This window comes from Hyperoodon ampullatus, assembly GCF_949752795.1.
Source record: "Hyperoodon ampullatus genome assembly, chromosome: 9".
Lineage (NCBI taxonomy): Eukaryota > Metazoa > Chordata > Mammalia > Artiodactyla > Ziphiidae > Hyperoodon > Hyperoodon ampullatus.
Window position 1 is genome coordinate 93,113,701 of NC_136922.1, and position 14,050 is coordinate 93,127,750.

Genomic DNA, 14,050 nt, shown 5'->3' on the forward strand with positions numbered 1-14,050 from the left:
GATAATTAACACATAATATTCATTTATCTTTGAAGTTTAAACAAAAAATGTGCATCAATGTTTTTAGTGACATGAAGAATTACTTTTTGTTTTTGTCTTCCCTTAGCAACTCTACATTGCATAAAGTTTGTGAGTTGATAAGCCAGGAAAGAACATTATACCAAGGTCCTATAAAATGAATAGTAAAGTCTAACTCTGACTAAAGTACATTACACTTCAATAACATAGATGCATTGCCCACCAAAGAGGCCATGGTGAATCCAATGACTTCAATATAACCATCATCATGACGCTGAGGTTCAAAGTCATGGTGATCTCCTGGGTTCCCCCAAGGCATTGTGCCAGCACAATATCTGCAAGAGAAGAGTAAAAGCAGAATTAAATTTGTTCCAGTCTTCCCATGATTATCATTGGGGATTAATTTATAGTTCGATCCGATGTTTATTTCACACATCTTTCTACTCTTGGTTCACACCTCCCAATAAAAAAGAAAATGAATTTATCACCTCCAAGTATCAATTTATGAAAATGGAGCAAAATTTTACAACAAAAGCATCCCATGGAGCCCAACTTTCTCCTAATTATTTATCAACATGTCTCACTCTGTAATTCACAAATGCTTACTTTCTATCACATACCGTGAGTTATCAATAGGTGGTTTCAGAACTTGGTCTTGGAGGGAGACATATACATGCCAATAAGAAAGGGAAATGGAACTGAGGTGGGTAAGCATCAATAATATACACAGAACAAAGGCAATAAGTACCCCAGGACGAAGGAGAGGTAACTGAAGCGGACAGAAGGAGTGAAAAGCGGATGAGACAAAGAGGTGAGATTAGAAAGGGAAGGGGAAATCAAGGAAGTTGAAAAGTGGAGGGAGCAAAATCCAGAGGGGGGGATGGGGGAGGAGCAAGAAGAAAAAGAGAAGAGCATTGTTATTGCTAATAAACAATGTTTCCTGAGAATCTACTAGGCCTTCTACTTCGACAACTAAAATGAAAATACTTCCGGAATAGGATGTAAGGGGCTACATTGAGCACTGCCAAAAGTAATCAGGAGACTGTAATATATTTCCCTAGCCATAGATTTACACACAATTCTCATTTCAACTAAATTCAGTCTAAACAGAACTTGCTCATGGATTTTTGTGTCTGAGTTGTCTGGTTTGCAAATAACAAAGGGTCATAGATCCACCCCTTTCAAAATCTTGGCTTGGGAGCCTAGAATCTAATTTGATGCCACTGAGATACATGCTTATTTTGAGACTAGTTAATCTTAAATATCCCTTTCTCCTGAGGTATATAATAGCACCAAAGAGAGTTGACAACCTGGCTAGAAAATGCTACTCTAATTGATCCTATTTTTTCAAAGTAATCATCTGGCAATTATTTTGAATGAATTCCATGCTGAAATCAGGCTGGATGGTTGCCTAATAGCTTTTGGGAAACTGAGAACAGGGATTTGTTCAAGTCTATCATTCCTGGAGGGTGGGGGGATGGAAGGCGTCAGTAATTGAGAATTACATTAAAATGTTCCAATCCAGAGGGCTGCCTGGGCTTCTTAAGGGTGGGTAAGTATACACCATGCATGCCGTATCACATAAACACAAAAATACCACAGAGAACACTAAACACACCAAGTAGGAGAACAAAATTATCAGACTCGAAAACCCTTAATAAGCCATTAAGATAATTGTTTTTCATTGTTTGTGCCTGGAAATTTTCTATAATGAAAGCAGAAAACCTTAAGTCAAATGGAGTTCACATCAAACCAAGGAAACAATATGAACAGAGCTTACCTGGGTATATTTAAAAATACTATACACTGGAACTTCAGTTCCTGAATCTTTGGGGTGAGATCTGTTCCATCACACTGCAACAATCAAAGCAGAAAAAGCAAGGATTCTGAAGTAGGCTCAAGTCTAAAAGACAACTAGGGTGACAATAGCATGTACCATGGTCTTCCCCTTGTCCCTGTCTCTGCTGAAGTGGATGCCCATTATTACGATTGAAAATTTATTCTGATTATAACTTTCCCAGACCCAGGGTTCTGGGCTTGGATTTGTTTTGATTTAATGTAAAAACAAAGCTGCCATTTGACCAAAATGATTTTTCTCTGGTCTCACAATCAAAGGAACTATCATCATTCTTAACCTTGGATTATTATTGGATAGCATAAATTGGCTTGTAGTATCAACATTAGAAAATTTATGAATGTTTAAAAGAATAAAAAGGATGAATCCCCAAGTTGAGGCAGTAGCAATCTCTACCAAAGTCATCTGATTCAAACAATAGTCGTGAATGTGACCATTTATTTTATTTGCATTTTGAGATAATTTTTATTTTGAAAATATTCGACATGATATTTTGAACGCTGTTTAAAAGGAATATACCCTGCATGCTTTTTTAAAAGTATCTGTTATAAATTAGTATTAGCAATCACTAATTAGTGATTTGCTCTTATCAATTTAATCTCTTACAGACTGTGACTGGTCTTCTGAGATAAACCGCTTTATTGAAGCTGGCCGTGACCCTGGGTTTCAAGAGCCTCAGGGTGGCTTGGCCTCAATGCCTTTGTGTGTGGCTTCCCTCACCAGTTAGTACTTTCCTCAAGAGCATCATCTGACTAATCAAAGAAAGGGGTTACCTTTCCCACTGGTGACAAAAGCCAAAAGAGGAACACTCTAGTCATGACTGTAGGCGTCTCAATGTCAAAGGTATAAAGCTTGCTTTTATATTTGCTCTCCTCACACCCTCATCACAGAATTTCCCCCATTGTCTTCTCTGCTGAAGACAGGGTAAAGCATTCCTAAGCTCCCTGCTAATTTCTAAAGATGGCTTCAGAGGGAGTTTCAATCCAGGTAAAATGAATCTGCTAGTGGTCAAGGTTGTCTCATTCTCCTCCCAGCTGATCTTAACACAGCCTAATTTTTTTCATGAGCATTCTCAAAAATTGTTCCTGGGAAATCTTACAATCCTAAATAAACAAAGTATTTTCAAACGTTTTTTAGATAGGAATCAAATTCTGGACATTGATTGAAGGTGTTTTTACACCACTCTCAGATACTTAAATAAACATGAGGTCTCCCAAGTTAAGGACTTGAAATGAGGTGACAGATGGCTCTACCAGTGAAGAAAAAATGTAGACATCTTAAATGATCAAAATTGAGTGTTGAAAGCAACTGAACTTTTAAAAAAATAGCATGTGATACATTAAAAGCATGCAAAGCAGTATTGTTGCATTACAGAAAAAAATTATACTTAGTATTATTGTACTTAGAACAGAATTCATTTTCTAAAAAAATTTTCTACTTTTTCCTCCTGAAAAACTCATCAGCGATTCTGGAAACTCACTGAATTCTATGAGGATGGGCACCTTACAATATATTGAGTTTTACAAAAGTTTCTTATATATTATTGCATTTAAAGTTTACAACTCTATAGAGCGGCAGTTTTCAACTTTTTCCCTACTTCAAACACACAAAGGAAAATATGTGCATACAAAATATCTTCCTGTGTACAAGCTCACACATTGATACATCAAAACTAGAAGAACACATGTGAAGTAGAACAAAATAATGCTGTATGTAGGTTTTCATTACTGTCCTCTGGGTGTGTGTGTGTGTGTGTGTGTGTGTGTGTGTGTGTGTGTAGTATTCATGTGAGAGATTATTAACTATTACCTTGGAAACACTGACTTCACCCTGTGGCAAAGATAAGATGGTCTGCTGTTATGTGTACATCTAATTGCTCTAAACCCCCCCATCCTTTTCATCTCACACTCAGGAAACATACAATGATGTCGCTGTAGAAATATCCTTGTGTCCCTCTGTGTCACAGCACAATGGTCAGTAACTGTTGCTTCAAATGCATATGCTGTTATGCCTGCTTTACAGATGAGGAGAGTAAACTCTTCTGAAAGGTTGAATGCTTCCCCCAAAGTCATATACCTCATAAAGATAGACCTAGGACTGAATCAGAATTGTTCAGACTTAGTTTATATTGTTTTTTTTTCTCTTCATAAAAAAAGAGATGATTACATAGACCAATCCACCTGGAATATTACATGTACAGGCTGATATCAAACCTTTTCTAGTTATTTGACTGCCACTTTGGCCTCTCTACAAGCTTCTTTTAATCCCTGATATACAGCCAACCATGCCTGAGATATTTCTCATCAGGAGGACTGCCAGATGTGCATGGAGAAAAGCTTTCTAGTGGTGAGGTGGCATAGAGTTTAATTTCCATCCAGCTGAGTTAAACAGTGGACACCATTACCATTCAATATGGCCACTGCCCTCCGCTCACTGGCTCTCCCAGCAGGTGCTGCAATGTTCCTAATAATGTGAAAAATACGGCAAGAGGAGGGAAAGTTTATTTTTGGCTGGGCTGAAGGCAGCCAAAGAAGAAACAGGGGAAGTTTGAGGCAAGGTTGCTGCTACTTAACTAACCATCATTTTATCAAAATCAAGATCTTCACAGTTCAATGGACCATGTGTTTTTCTGGTATCTAGCTTTAAAAAGGCAATATTTCAGTTTTCAAAAGTCGCTACTGCTATAGGATACTTGCTTTTCGTTGGTATTTCATGAGAACTGAAACATCTGAAAATGATGCCAAGGGTGATTAGTGGTAAACTCTGTTTCAACTGATTTAGGAGATTCATGTCTCCTATAGGTTTTATTGGTGACAACAAATTTGAATTTGTATCCTCTCAGGCTCCTCTATATTCCTCTATAAATCCATTAGTTTAAGGTCATATATTTCTCTCTATTTGCATGTATACCTTTTGTCCTGTCCCCTCCTGTCACAAATGCTATTCTTTATCTATTCCACGATAAATTCAAGCATTACTATATTCCCATTCCTTCTTTCCCATCTATATATTTTTCTCTATCTTCCATGTTTCTCTTTCCTTATACAGGTATGTACAGCAAAGTCATGTTCATTCGCTCTTTTAATTTGTTTACTATAAGGAAACACTTTGTATTTCTTCATAATCAATGATATGTTATTTTTAAATACATCTCTTAGAGAAAAAATGACTTCCCATCTCCCTTGCCTCCAAGATGAGTGTCCCTAAAACCTGGGATAGAGACCCAGAAGGAAATAGCACCAAAAAAAAAGAAATCTCTTAAGTGGTGAAGGACCTTGACCAGGCTGGAGAGTGAATGACCACAAAATAATGAAATCAAAGTATTTTTCTAAGATGGAGACTCTTCAGATAGGCTGGGAATAAAGATACTTGTTTGGTGAGCATCTATTTCTACTTTAAGAGCCAGCTCAACTTCATTCCTTTGATGACTTCCCCGACTGCACCATGGGCAGTTTTCATTTCTCCCTTTGTGCCACCAGTATATTATATAAGTAATCCAATAACAACATTTATTATATTGTTCTGCCCAGAGTTATGTGCCCTTCCCCATGACTCAACTGTGAGTCTCTTCAGTGGTGAAGCCAGTCATCTTATTTAACTTCATCCTCAGCAACTAAGACAGCGCCTGACACATAACTAAATGCTCATAAATGTTGGTCGAACAAACTACACTCAATTCAGTTAAAGTTCTATGCAGCCCACTGATTAAGTATATAAACTGGTATTTGGGGTTCATGTTAGGGGGCATGCTTTTTACATTTAAATGAAATGAGTCAACACATTCAATACTTACGACAACTTTAACATGCTTGGATAAATCTCTAGAGCTTCTCTGTAGGAAATCAGAAAAAGCTGCCTATACAAGGAAAGAAAGAAAGAAAAAATCTTCATTGCATGGTTATGCCAAATCCTTACTTCTGTATGATAGACAGGTCCTAGTGATTCTAAGTTACGCAAAAATATAAGACAAGTTCTCCTTTTGCTGAATCTAAAGTAAACTAGTGCAGAGGCTAAGTTGAATTCTTTCTCTGTTTTCAAAATATAACCTATAGGGGCTTCCCTGGTGGCGCAGTGGTTGAGAGTTCACCTGACGATGCAGGGGACATGGGTTTGTGCCCCATTCTGGGAAGATCCCACATGCCACGGAGCAGCTGGGCCCGTGAGCCATGGCCGCTGAGCCTGCGCGTCCGGAGACTGTGCTCCCCAACAGGAGAGGCCACAACAGTGAGAGGCCCGCATACCGCAGAAAAAAAAAAAAAATGTAACCTATAATAAAATTTAAGATCACAGTAGCAGAGAGAAAATGTAGGTAATTTCAAGGGTCAGTTTGGAGATCTGACTACCTTTCCTAATCTTCCTATTTGTCCATTAGTTGCTGATACAATCTTTAACTTGCCACTGAGAATGTCTTATTTCACCCTGTTTTACTTCAATTCCCTCTATCCAGTGGTAAAATTTAAGCCACACTTTTTAAAATCAATATTTTAGAGGCCGCTTTTTCTTCTTTCCAGCCATTCACACCCAAGGATGTCCCTGAGTAGGAGGAGAAGGAAATAGAAGGGGGCCCCTTTAATCTCATCTATGCTTCCATGAAAACCTTCCCATATTCTGTCAATTTCTCATCCAAATGTCAGTTCATAGGTACCCCTATGAAAACTACATTCTAACCCCAGACATGCCATACATCTTTCAGTCTGCCTAACTTCCTCATTCTCTAGATTGGCTTTGATGTTTGCTTTTCACACCACTCCTTGAATACCATCCCCTCAGTACAACTTTCAGGGCTTTTAAGTTCAACGATGATGAACTCTCTGCCAACTAACTTAAGAAATACATACTTACTTTCATTCTTAAACCAAGACATGAAACATTAACCATCTATAGACACACATGTAAACATCTGAGATGTGTGTGTAATTATTAGCAGAGTAGAGTTAGCATCTTTATTACCATGAGTGAATTAGTATTAATAATACGTAATCATCAAAAAATGAAATATGTACTTACCCCTGCATAGAACATTTTATTTCGAAAACGACTGTTGAATTTCTCTGGATTTGCTTCTGTAAAAGGGAAAAGGTAGTTTTGTTATAGAGACTTGATCAAAGGTAGTGAGTTAGATTAGCACCGCTACTTCCTCCCTCTCCCTCCCCATCCCGAGGACCCAACAGCTTCATCATCATCGTTCCCTTAGCTACAGGCAGTTGGCATGGTTGTCCAGTGCTGCAAAGTGTAGCCCCAAACTGGCATCAGTGGCAGCATCAACTGGGAGACTGCTAGATACGCAAATTATTAGGCTCTACCCTGAACCTACTGAATTAGAACGTCTGGGGGCTGGGGCCTAGGCATCTGCTTTAACAAGCTCTCCAGGTAATTCACAGGCACACTAAGGGCTGAAACACTCTGGACTCTATTCAAAATAGAGAGGTGGCAGGGATGCAGTGCAGGGGTGATAGAAGAAAGAGGAAGGGGGAGGAGGCGGAGGGTCAATTATTTGCTGTGACCTCCATAGGACATGGCTCCCATAAACTATCTATGCAGTTTCAAATTTAATTAACTATGGGGAATTTGGATATAATTAATAGAGAATTTGCTTACATATTTTGCAAAAACTCCTAACTACCATCTGTACTGTTGTTTGTGACAGGCCTTGAAACATCATTTGATTTAGTGAAGTTATATAAATATCTATATAGATATAGATATAGATATAGATATATACAGATGACCTGCAGAATAGACCCAGGGCATAGGACAACAAAAGCTCTGACTGAAATGGTTTAATTTTGAGTTTGTTCCTGAATGTGATATAGGTTGAGGACCATAAAACGATTAGACGACAATTTGCATTGGAAAATGTTCACATGAATTCAATGGATTATAAAACCCCCAAATGAAATACTATTTCCTTACATTCTTTCTAATAAAACTCCAAGACATTCCAAAGGAACCCACTGTAAATATTTGCTTTCTGCTATTTTGTCCCATACGATCATTAATCCCTTCTTAGGGGTGGGTCTGTCTCCAAGTCATTTCTCATCAGACAGCTGGCTGACTAGCTGGAAGTCTCCAAGTCCCAAACCTATCTTTGAATGGCAAGCATGACACCAGATGGCAAAGGTCATGGAGACCAAAATTCTACCTACCATCGTCTACCTTCTGGACCCCATGATTCACATCCTTCACATATGAAAAACACATTCACTCCCTCCCAGGTCCCCAAAGGTCTCATCTCCATTACAGCATCAACTCAAAATCCAAAAATCTCATCTAAATCTCATTAGCTCATACTTCCTAAATCTCATCATCTAAATGATTTGGCTCTGTATGTAATCCATTTATAATAGTGATCAGACCCTGGGTATAATCCATTCCAATAGTTTAATATATTAATCCTATCTTTGTATACAACACAATAACGTATGTGCCATTAGAATGGAATCCTAAACCCTACTTTTTTCTGAAATTGGTCTTGCCTGTTAGGGAGTAAATATAAGTTCAACACTATGTTTATAAAAATCAGTAAGTGATTTGAATCTCACATAACACACATCTTCCAAATTCTCTGCATTGGATATCTACTCAATCTTAAGACGTCAGTTATGTATATATAAATGACTCTAAAATCTATGCCCACAGTAACAGTGCCACCTTCAATTCAAATTGTATATATTATAAAAATCTCTCCTTCCAATGTCATCTCCCATTAAGGACAAATATTTTTATCAACACTATCTTCATGTTTCTAACACCATTGCAAAAATCTTACACTATGTATTAGTTGGTCACCTAACCCATATCTTTATCACAGACTCATTTTCCTTCCTGTCTGAAATGACCTTGCCCACTTTACTTCTTGTCTATAACAAACTCCTTCTTTATTTCCCACTATACCCCCTCCTACCCTTTCTGGAAACTTTCCCCTGATACCTTTGTCCTGCCAACAGTCCCTACCAAACTCCTACATTATACACTGCCTGGACAACTAATCTTACCCTTACTTTATATTCCCTTCTACTTTTATTTATCTTTTTTTTTTTTTTTTTTTTTTTGCTGTACGCGGGCCTCTCACTGTTGTGGCCTCTCCCGTTGCGGGGCACAGGCTCCGGGCGCGCAGGCTCAGCGGTCATGGCTCACGGCATGTGGGATCCTCCCAGACCGGGGTATGAACCCATGTCCCCTGCATCGGCAGGTGGACTCTCAACCATTGTGCCACCAGGGAAGCCCTATTTATCTTTTATATACGGGCCCATCCTCCAATTAAACATTCCGTTCCTGTAACAAACATTGAGACAGCCACTGGACTTGGCACAAGGAATATAAAAGTAAATAAGACATAGTCTTTTGCCCTCATGTTGTTTAGAGTGGGGGAGACAGGTCTGAAAATGAAAAATAAAATGTCTTTTTGTATATGCCATAGAAAGATGTCTCTATAAGACAAAGTAGGAGTCACACATAAAGGGAATGATCATAAAAATGTTCCAGAGGCAAGTACACTTGAGTCTTGAATGATGATTAGATGCCATGTTGAGGTTCAAGATGGAAAAGAAGGTTACAGAGAACCTTGGACAGTGAGAGTTTCTCAAGGGCAAACTGTGCCTAAGTCTTACTACCTGGGCAAGAGCCTGGCAGTGTGTCCTTTGCAGTGACGGTGATGATCAAATTTGGCAAGCCACTGAAAATAACACCTTTTTAAAGAAATCTGTCAGTTCTCCATATGAATCATGAAACATTCATAATCCTTTGAAACATGCTGATCTGCATGTCTCTGTATATTCGGTGAAAATAGCAAATCCTAAATCAGATTTAAAAACTGCCTCGTCTAGAGTCATATTTGTATTTCCTTGACCTTGTAGCATAGGCTCAACTCCTCTGAATAAGAAGTAACTTCAATGAGGCAGTACAACTTTAGCATCCAATCTCAGACTAAAAGTTTGATGTGTTTAATATCCTTCATGTCCCCCCCAAAATGACAATCTAATTCACGCAGCTGGCAAAGTGAGACCTTGCTTTGCTACCTGATAACCATAATCATTGTTAACATGACTATGTTAATAGATTGGAATATTTTCAATGTACTTCCTCAAGCACTGTCATAATGCAGTAGTGATTAAAGCACTGGGCAAGACTCCAACTGACAATTAAATGACCAATCCTATTAAAACTCTCAATTCTGTTCCAAACAATTGCATGTTCTGAAATGCAACAGTTCAGCCACACATGGCTTAGCCACTATGAGAATAAAAAAGCTTTTGTTTTCCAATCAAATTAAGTATACCTTCTATCTGATGAAATTATTCATGTTTGAATTCTTTATATATAAAATGTTAAGTCAATCAAAATGTTAAGACTATCTTTACTCCTTGCTTGACTTTTTACTGGTAATTCTAAAGGCATTTACACAGTAATGCCACTAATAAACTGTCTCAAAATAAATGTCATTTTAATTGTCCCTTCGAAAGAAATACAATATAAGTATCAATAGTAAGGCAAAAGTCTGCATTTGTCCCATGTCAATTTGATGGGTTATTTCACATCTATGCCAAAAATTGTTTCTGCAATTAAATTTTTTAAGATTCTGCTTTAGTGAGACTTGTTTTTACTACCCATTGCATGTAAATGGATTAGCGTAATTCCCAATGTATTGTATTTTTGGACTAATAACTAATCAGTTATTCTATGCAGGCTCTTTTTTGTTTGTTTTTTGGTAATGGCTCTTATGGGGCTTTGAATCACTCTGCAAGTATTTGATGGCAAATGATACAAGTTTTGTCATGAACTCTCAGTCCCTGAGCAGCTGTATTTGAGAACAGTTTGAAGTCTCAACTATGGTTTGCGTGGCCTGAGAACATCCACTGACACAACCTACCAACAAAGTAAGTACTATGCCCCTACTGAAAATGCGGCCTGCTATCTTTCTCTTCTTTCTGCAGCTGAGCTTGAGATTTCTTGACTATCCAGGTAAAAATACGGGGAAAATCCAAATAAACGGAAAACAGTAAATAATAATAATAATAATAATAATAGCTTGAGTAATTATACCTTTCATCATAAATAATGATTTTTTTTTAACTTAACGCAAAAAGAATAGACTAACAGATACTAAGAAGTCCACACCTCTGGTCTAGGCATATCAACCAAATCTGGTTCCAATAGTTTGTGCATATTTATTGTGTACCATCTCAATATCCTCTCCATAAGTATGGTATGTGTTACCCTCAGTCAAGAGCAATCCTCCCTTATCCAGCTCTTCAGTGGCTGTTTTTCCTCAAGGGCCTTGGCTTACCTGCAGGGAAAATGTTTGCAATTCCTTTTCCGATTGCAGGAAAGCACTTACACTAAGCCTCGGCAATAAAGTTTTCAAAGTAAAGTATTAACTCTTGGCATCTTTCAACCAATTATTTTATAATCACACATATAAAATGATGTAGACATACATATACACCACAATTTGCATGTTCCTCTCTAAAATGAAATAGTTCCATAGTTTAAAAGAAAAGAAAAATATCACTTTCCCACAAGAATTCTTTCTAAGCCTGGTCTTTCCACTGTGAGGTCTCTCTTTGCTGCCCTCTCATTCTGAGGCACCAAAGTTTCACCACAGTACAAGGAAACATATCATTAGGATAACTTTCAGATTAATAAGACAAAATATTAGGCTCCCTTGAATGAGCTCTCTGTCCACCACTTACTCATTTAGGCCTCTTTTCATGGCAGGATGTCTAATTTGGAGGTTCATGCATTGGTGACAATTGTACTACTTTACAAGTACTGTTAAGAAATGTAAAGATTTTATTAGGAAGCCCAGATCCAGAGTCTCCCAAAGAATATGAGAAATAAATGGGGTAAGAAATGGAGAAAGAAATCTCCAGTTACTTCCCCAAATCTACTCTCCTTAAATTAGGAAAGGCAGCAGGTTATAAATGCCAGCCCTAACGTAGGACCCTCTGAACATCTAATCTCCGAGAACTGTCTAGAGCAGGGAGGTGCGGAGCGTGTCGGTGTTTCTGATTCGGGTATTTGATATTTATGGTTCTGTTGTCAACCAACCTTTCTATCTGTGATTTTCTGGTTAATCAGAGAAAACTATGACTCTTTCTTTAATCCGTATTGCTTCTATGTGGCTCAGCATTTAACCCTCAAAGCCTCATGAAACCAGGAATGCAAAGTCTAACAAAATTGCTGAATTCAGTAAGAGAATTACAGGTTTATACTCTACTTTTATTTTGTCTTCTAACGGCCTTAATCCTATAGCCCCATTCCTGATCTTTAGTATATAAAAGTGTTATCAGAATTTTCTCTGCATTATTACTGGAATCTGAACAGTTGAACTTTAGCCTTTTGTACTCTGCATTTCAAATTCTATGAGTTAAAAGCTTAGAGGCTCTTGCAGAATCTAGAGGAAAAGTAAAATAATCCTTCATTATGACTTTGATCTCACAAATTACTTATACCTGCAGCCAAGCATTATTTTGGTTACATGTTACCATATTCACAAGGGACTAGGTACAGGCAGAGACATAGACGTATTGTACAAGAGCGTTTAAGAGAGAGAAAGAGATTACGAGAGACCAAGAAAGCAAGAGATTGAGGCTTCAAAGCATAAGCCAAAATCCTAAACTTTCTCAGTTCTGAATGACATAAGAAAATTTTGATGAAATATTTAACTTGTCATTATTTCATCTTATTTCTCTTTCAAAAGTTATTTTGCTTCCCCAAATCTCGATTCCATCTCTTCTAGTACTTAAATGACCACCAGCCCTCATTCATACTACCTTGCCCAGTGGAGATTCCAAGCACCTTCCATGCCTAATCCAATCACCGTCAAGCCCTTTTCTTTCAACCTAAACCACCTATAGCCAGCCCCCGTACTGTTCTAAGGTGCCTGTTGTCTCTTTAGTGCACATAGGAAAGACTTTTACGTTTGGCTACAAGATTTCAATGACCTTGGTTATAAAGTCCTGAACTTTAATAATTGGTGGTTTGAGAAGCTGTAAGTATTCTAATGACTTTAGTGAAAGACTCTCTTTTTATCACTTCTTAGTAGTTCACTAGCTTCAAAGTTTCTAGTCAAACCTAAAGATTAGGAGGCCTGAGTCCCGGAGCAAACATCTGGTCCTGACCTTTACCATCTTTGAGACCCTAAACAATGAGGTCTCAAAGTAACATCTGTAGTAAGTTCCTATCTTGTCTAGCTCCCAGGGTCAACATGAAGGTTCAAATGGAACAGCATTAGACACACTGTCAACATTTAAGTGATATGCGAACAAAACAGAACATGCAAAACACCTGCTGGAAACTTCCTCCCTGGGAGATGGAAATGGGACGTTGTCCTCACCTCTGGATTCATGGAACTCCAGTGTGACGTGGGCATCAAATCCGAGGCTGAAGTAATTATTGAAAACATTCAGAGGAAGCTGCAATGATGAACAAAGGCAGAACTGAAGTTGTGTGTGACCAGGCAAAAAGAGGAAAATAAAACCTGAAGCCAGACACTTGTCTCTGGGGCAAGTCCCTGGGAGAACGATCAATTAAAACTCAAGGCAGGGGTGCCTATGTAGAAGGAACAAGGGATTTTTGAATTAATTCTTTAGTGAAAGCTCAACTCAAAGGATACTCCTAAGAATTTTAAATAGTTTAGGAAAAAAGGGATACAAATACAAATTATTCAATGAGAACCATTCTTGTGGATACTGTAATAAGAGAACCTCATAAGCTGAGGAATGCACATTTGTAATAGTTACAAAGGATGATTCAACAAGCAAACTTAGCAAGTAAATTCAATTGTAAGGATCGTGTCTAACCTTCTTAATCAGTGGATGCAAGTTTTTTCAAGAATTTATGTTCAGCATATTAATACTGCAACTTAAAATGAATAACATTTGTTTACCCTTCACTTATTTTCCAAAAAAAAATTTTTTTTGACAAAAGTCATGCAAGCAATAAGTCAGTGGGAGCCATTCAGCTATTCTCAACCTAGAGGAAAAATAAAAATAAAAATATATATGTGTGTGTGTATTTATCAGTATTCAGATTCCTATTTAGTCTATAAACTCTTATCTTTAACATGACTGTGAAATATGCAATGCAGACACATGGATACACATACAAGCCTTAGCTTTCCTTCCCAGAGTCCTCTGGGTCCCTGGCTGTTACTGCTACAAGCTGAGTAAAGGA

General features: G+C 37.8%; 1 protein-coding gene across 2 annotated transcripts in view; it reads right to left on the reverse strand.

Annotated features, from left to right (window-relative positions):
- Positions 1-14,050, reverse strand: part of DGKI (diacylglycerol kinase iota) — a gene marked incomplete at both ends in the record, with an annotated part of 451,691 nt that overhangs the window by 171,880 nt on the left and 265,761 nt on the right. For both annotated transcript variants that reach the window (XM_079711562.1, XM_079711561.1), the window contains 5 exons: positions 242-353; positions 1,799-1,872; positions 5,667-5,729; positions 6,881-6,936; positions 13,212-13,290. In XM_079711562.1, the coding sequence (XP_079567688.1) occupies positions 242-353; positions 1,799-1,872; positions 5,667-5,729; positions 6,881-6,936; positions 13,212-13,290 (384 nt within the window). The remainder of the gene's footprint in view (positions 1-241; positions 354-1,798; positions 1,873-5,666; positions 5,730-6,880; positions 6,937-13,211; positions 13,291-14,050) is intronic.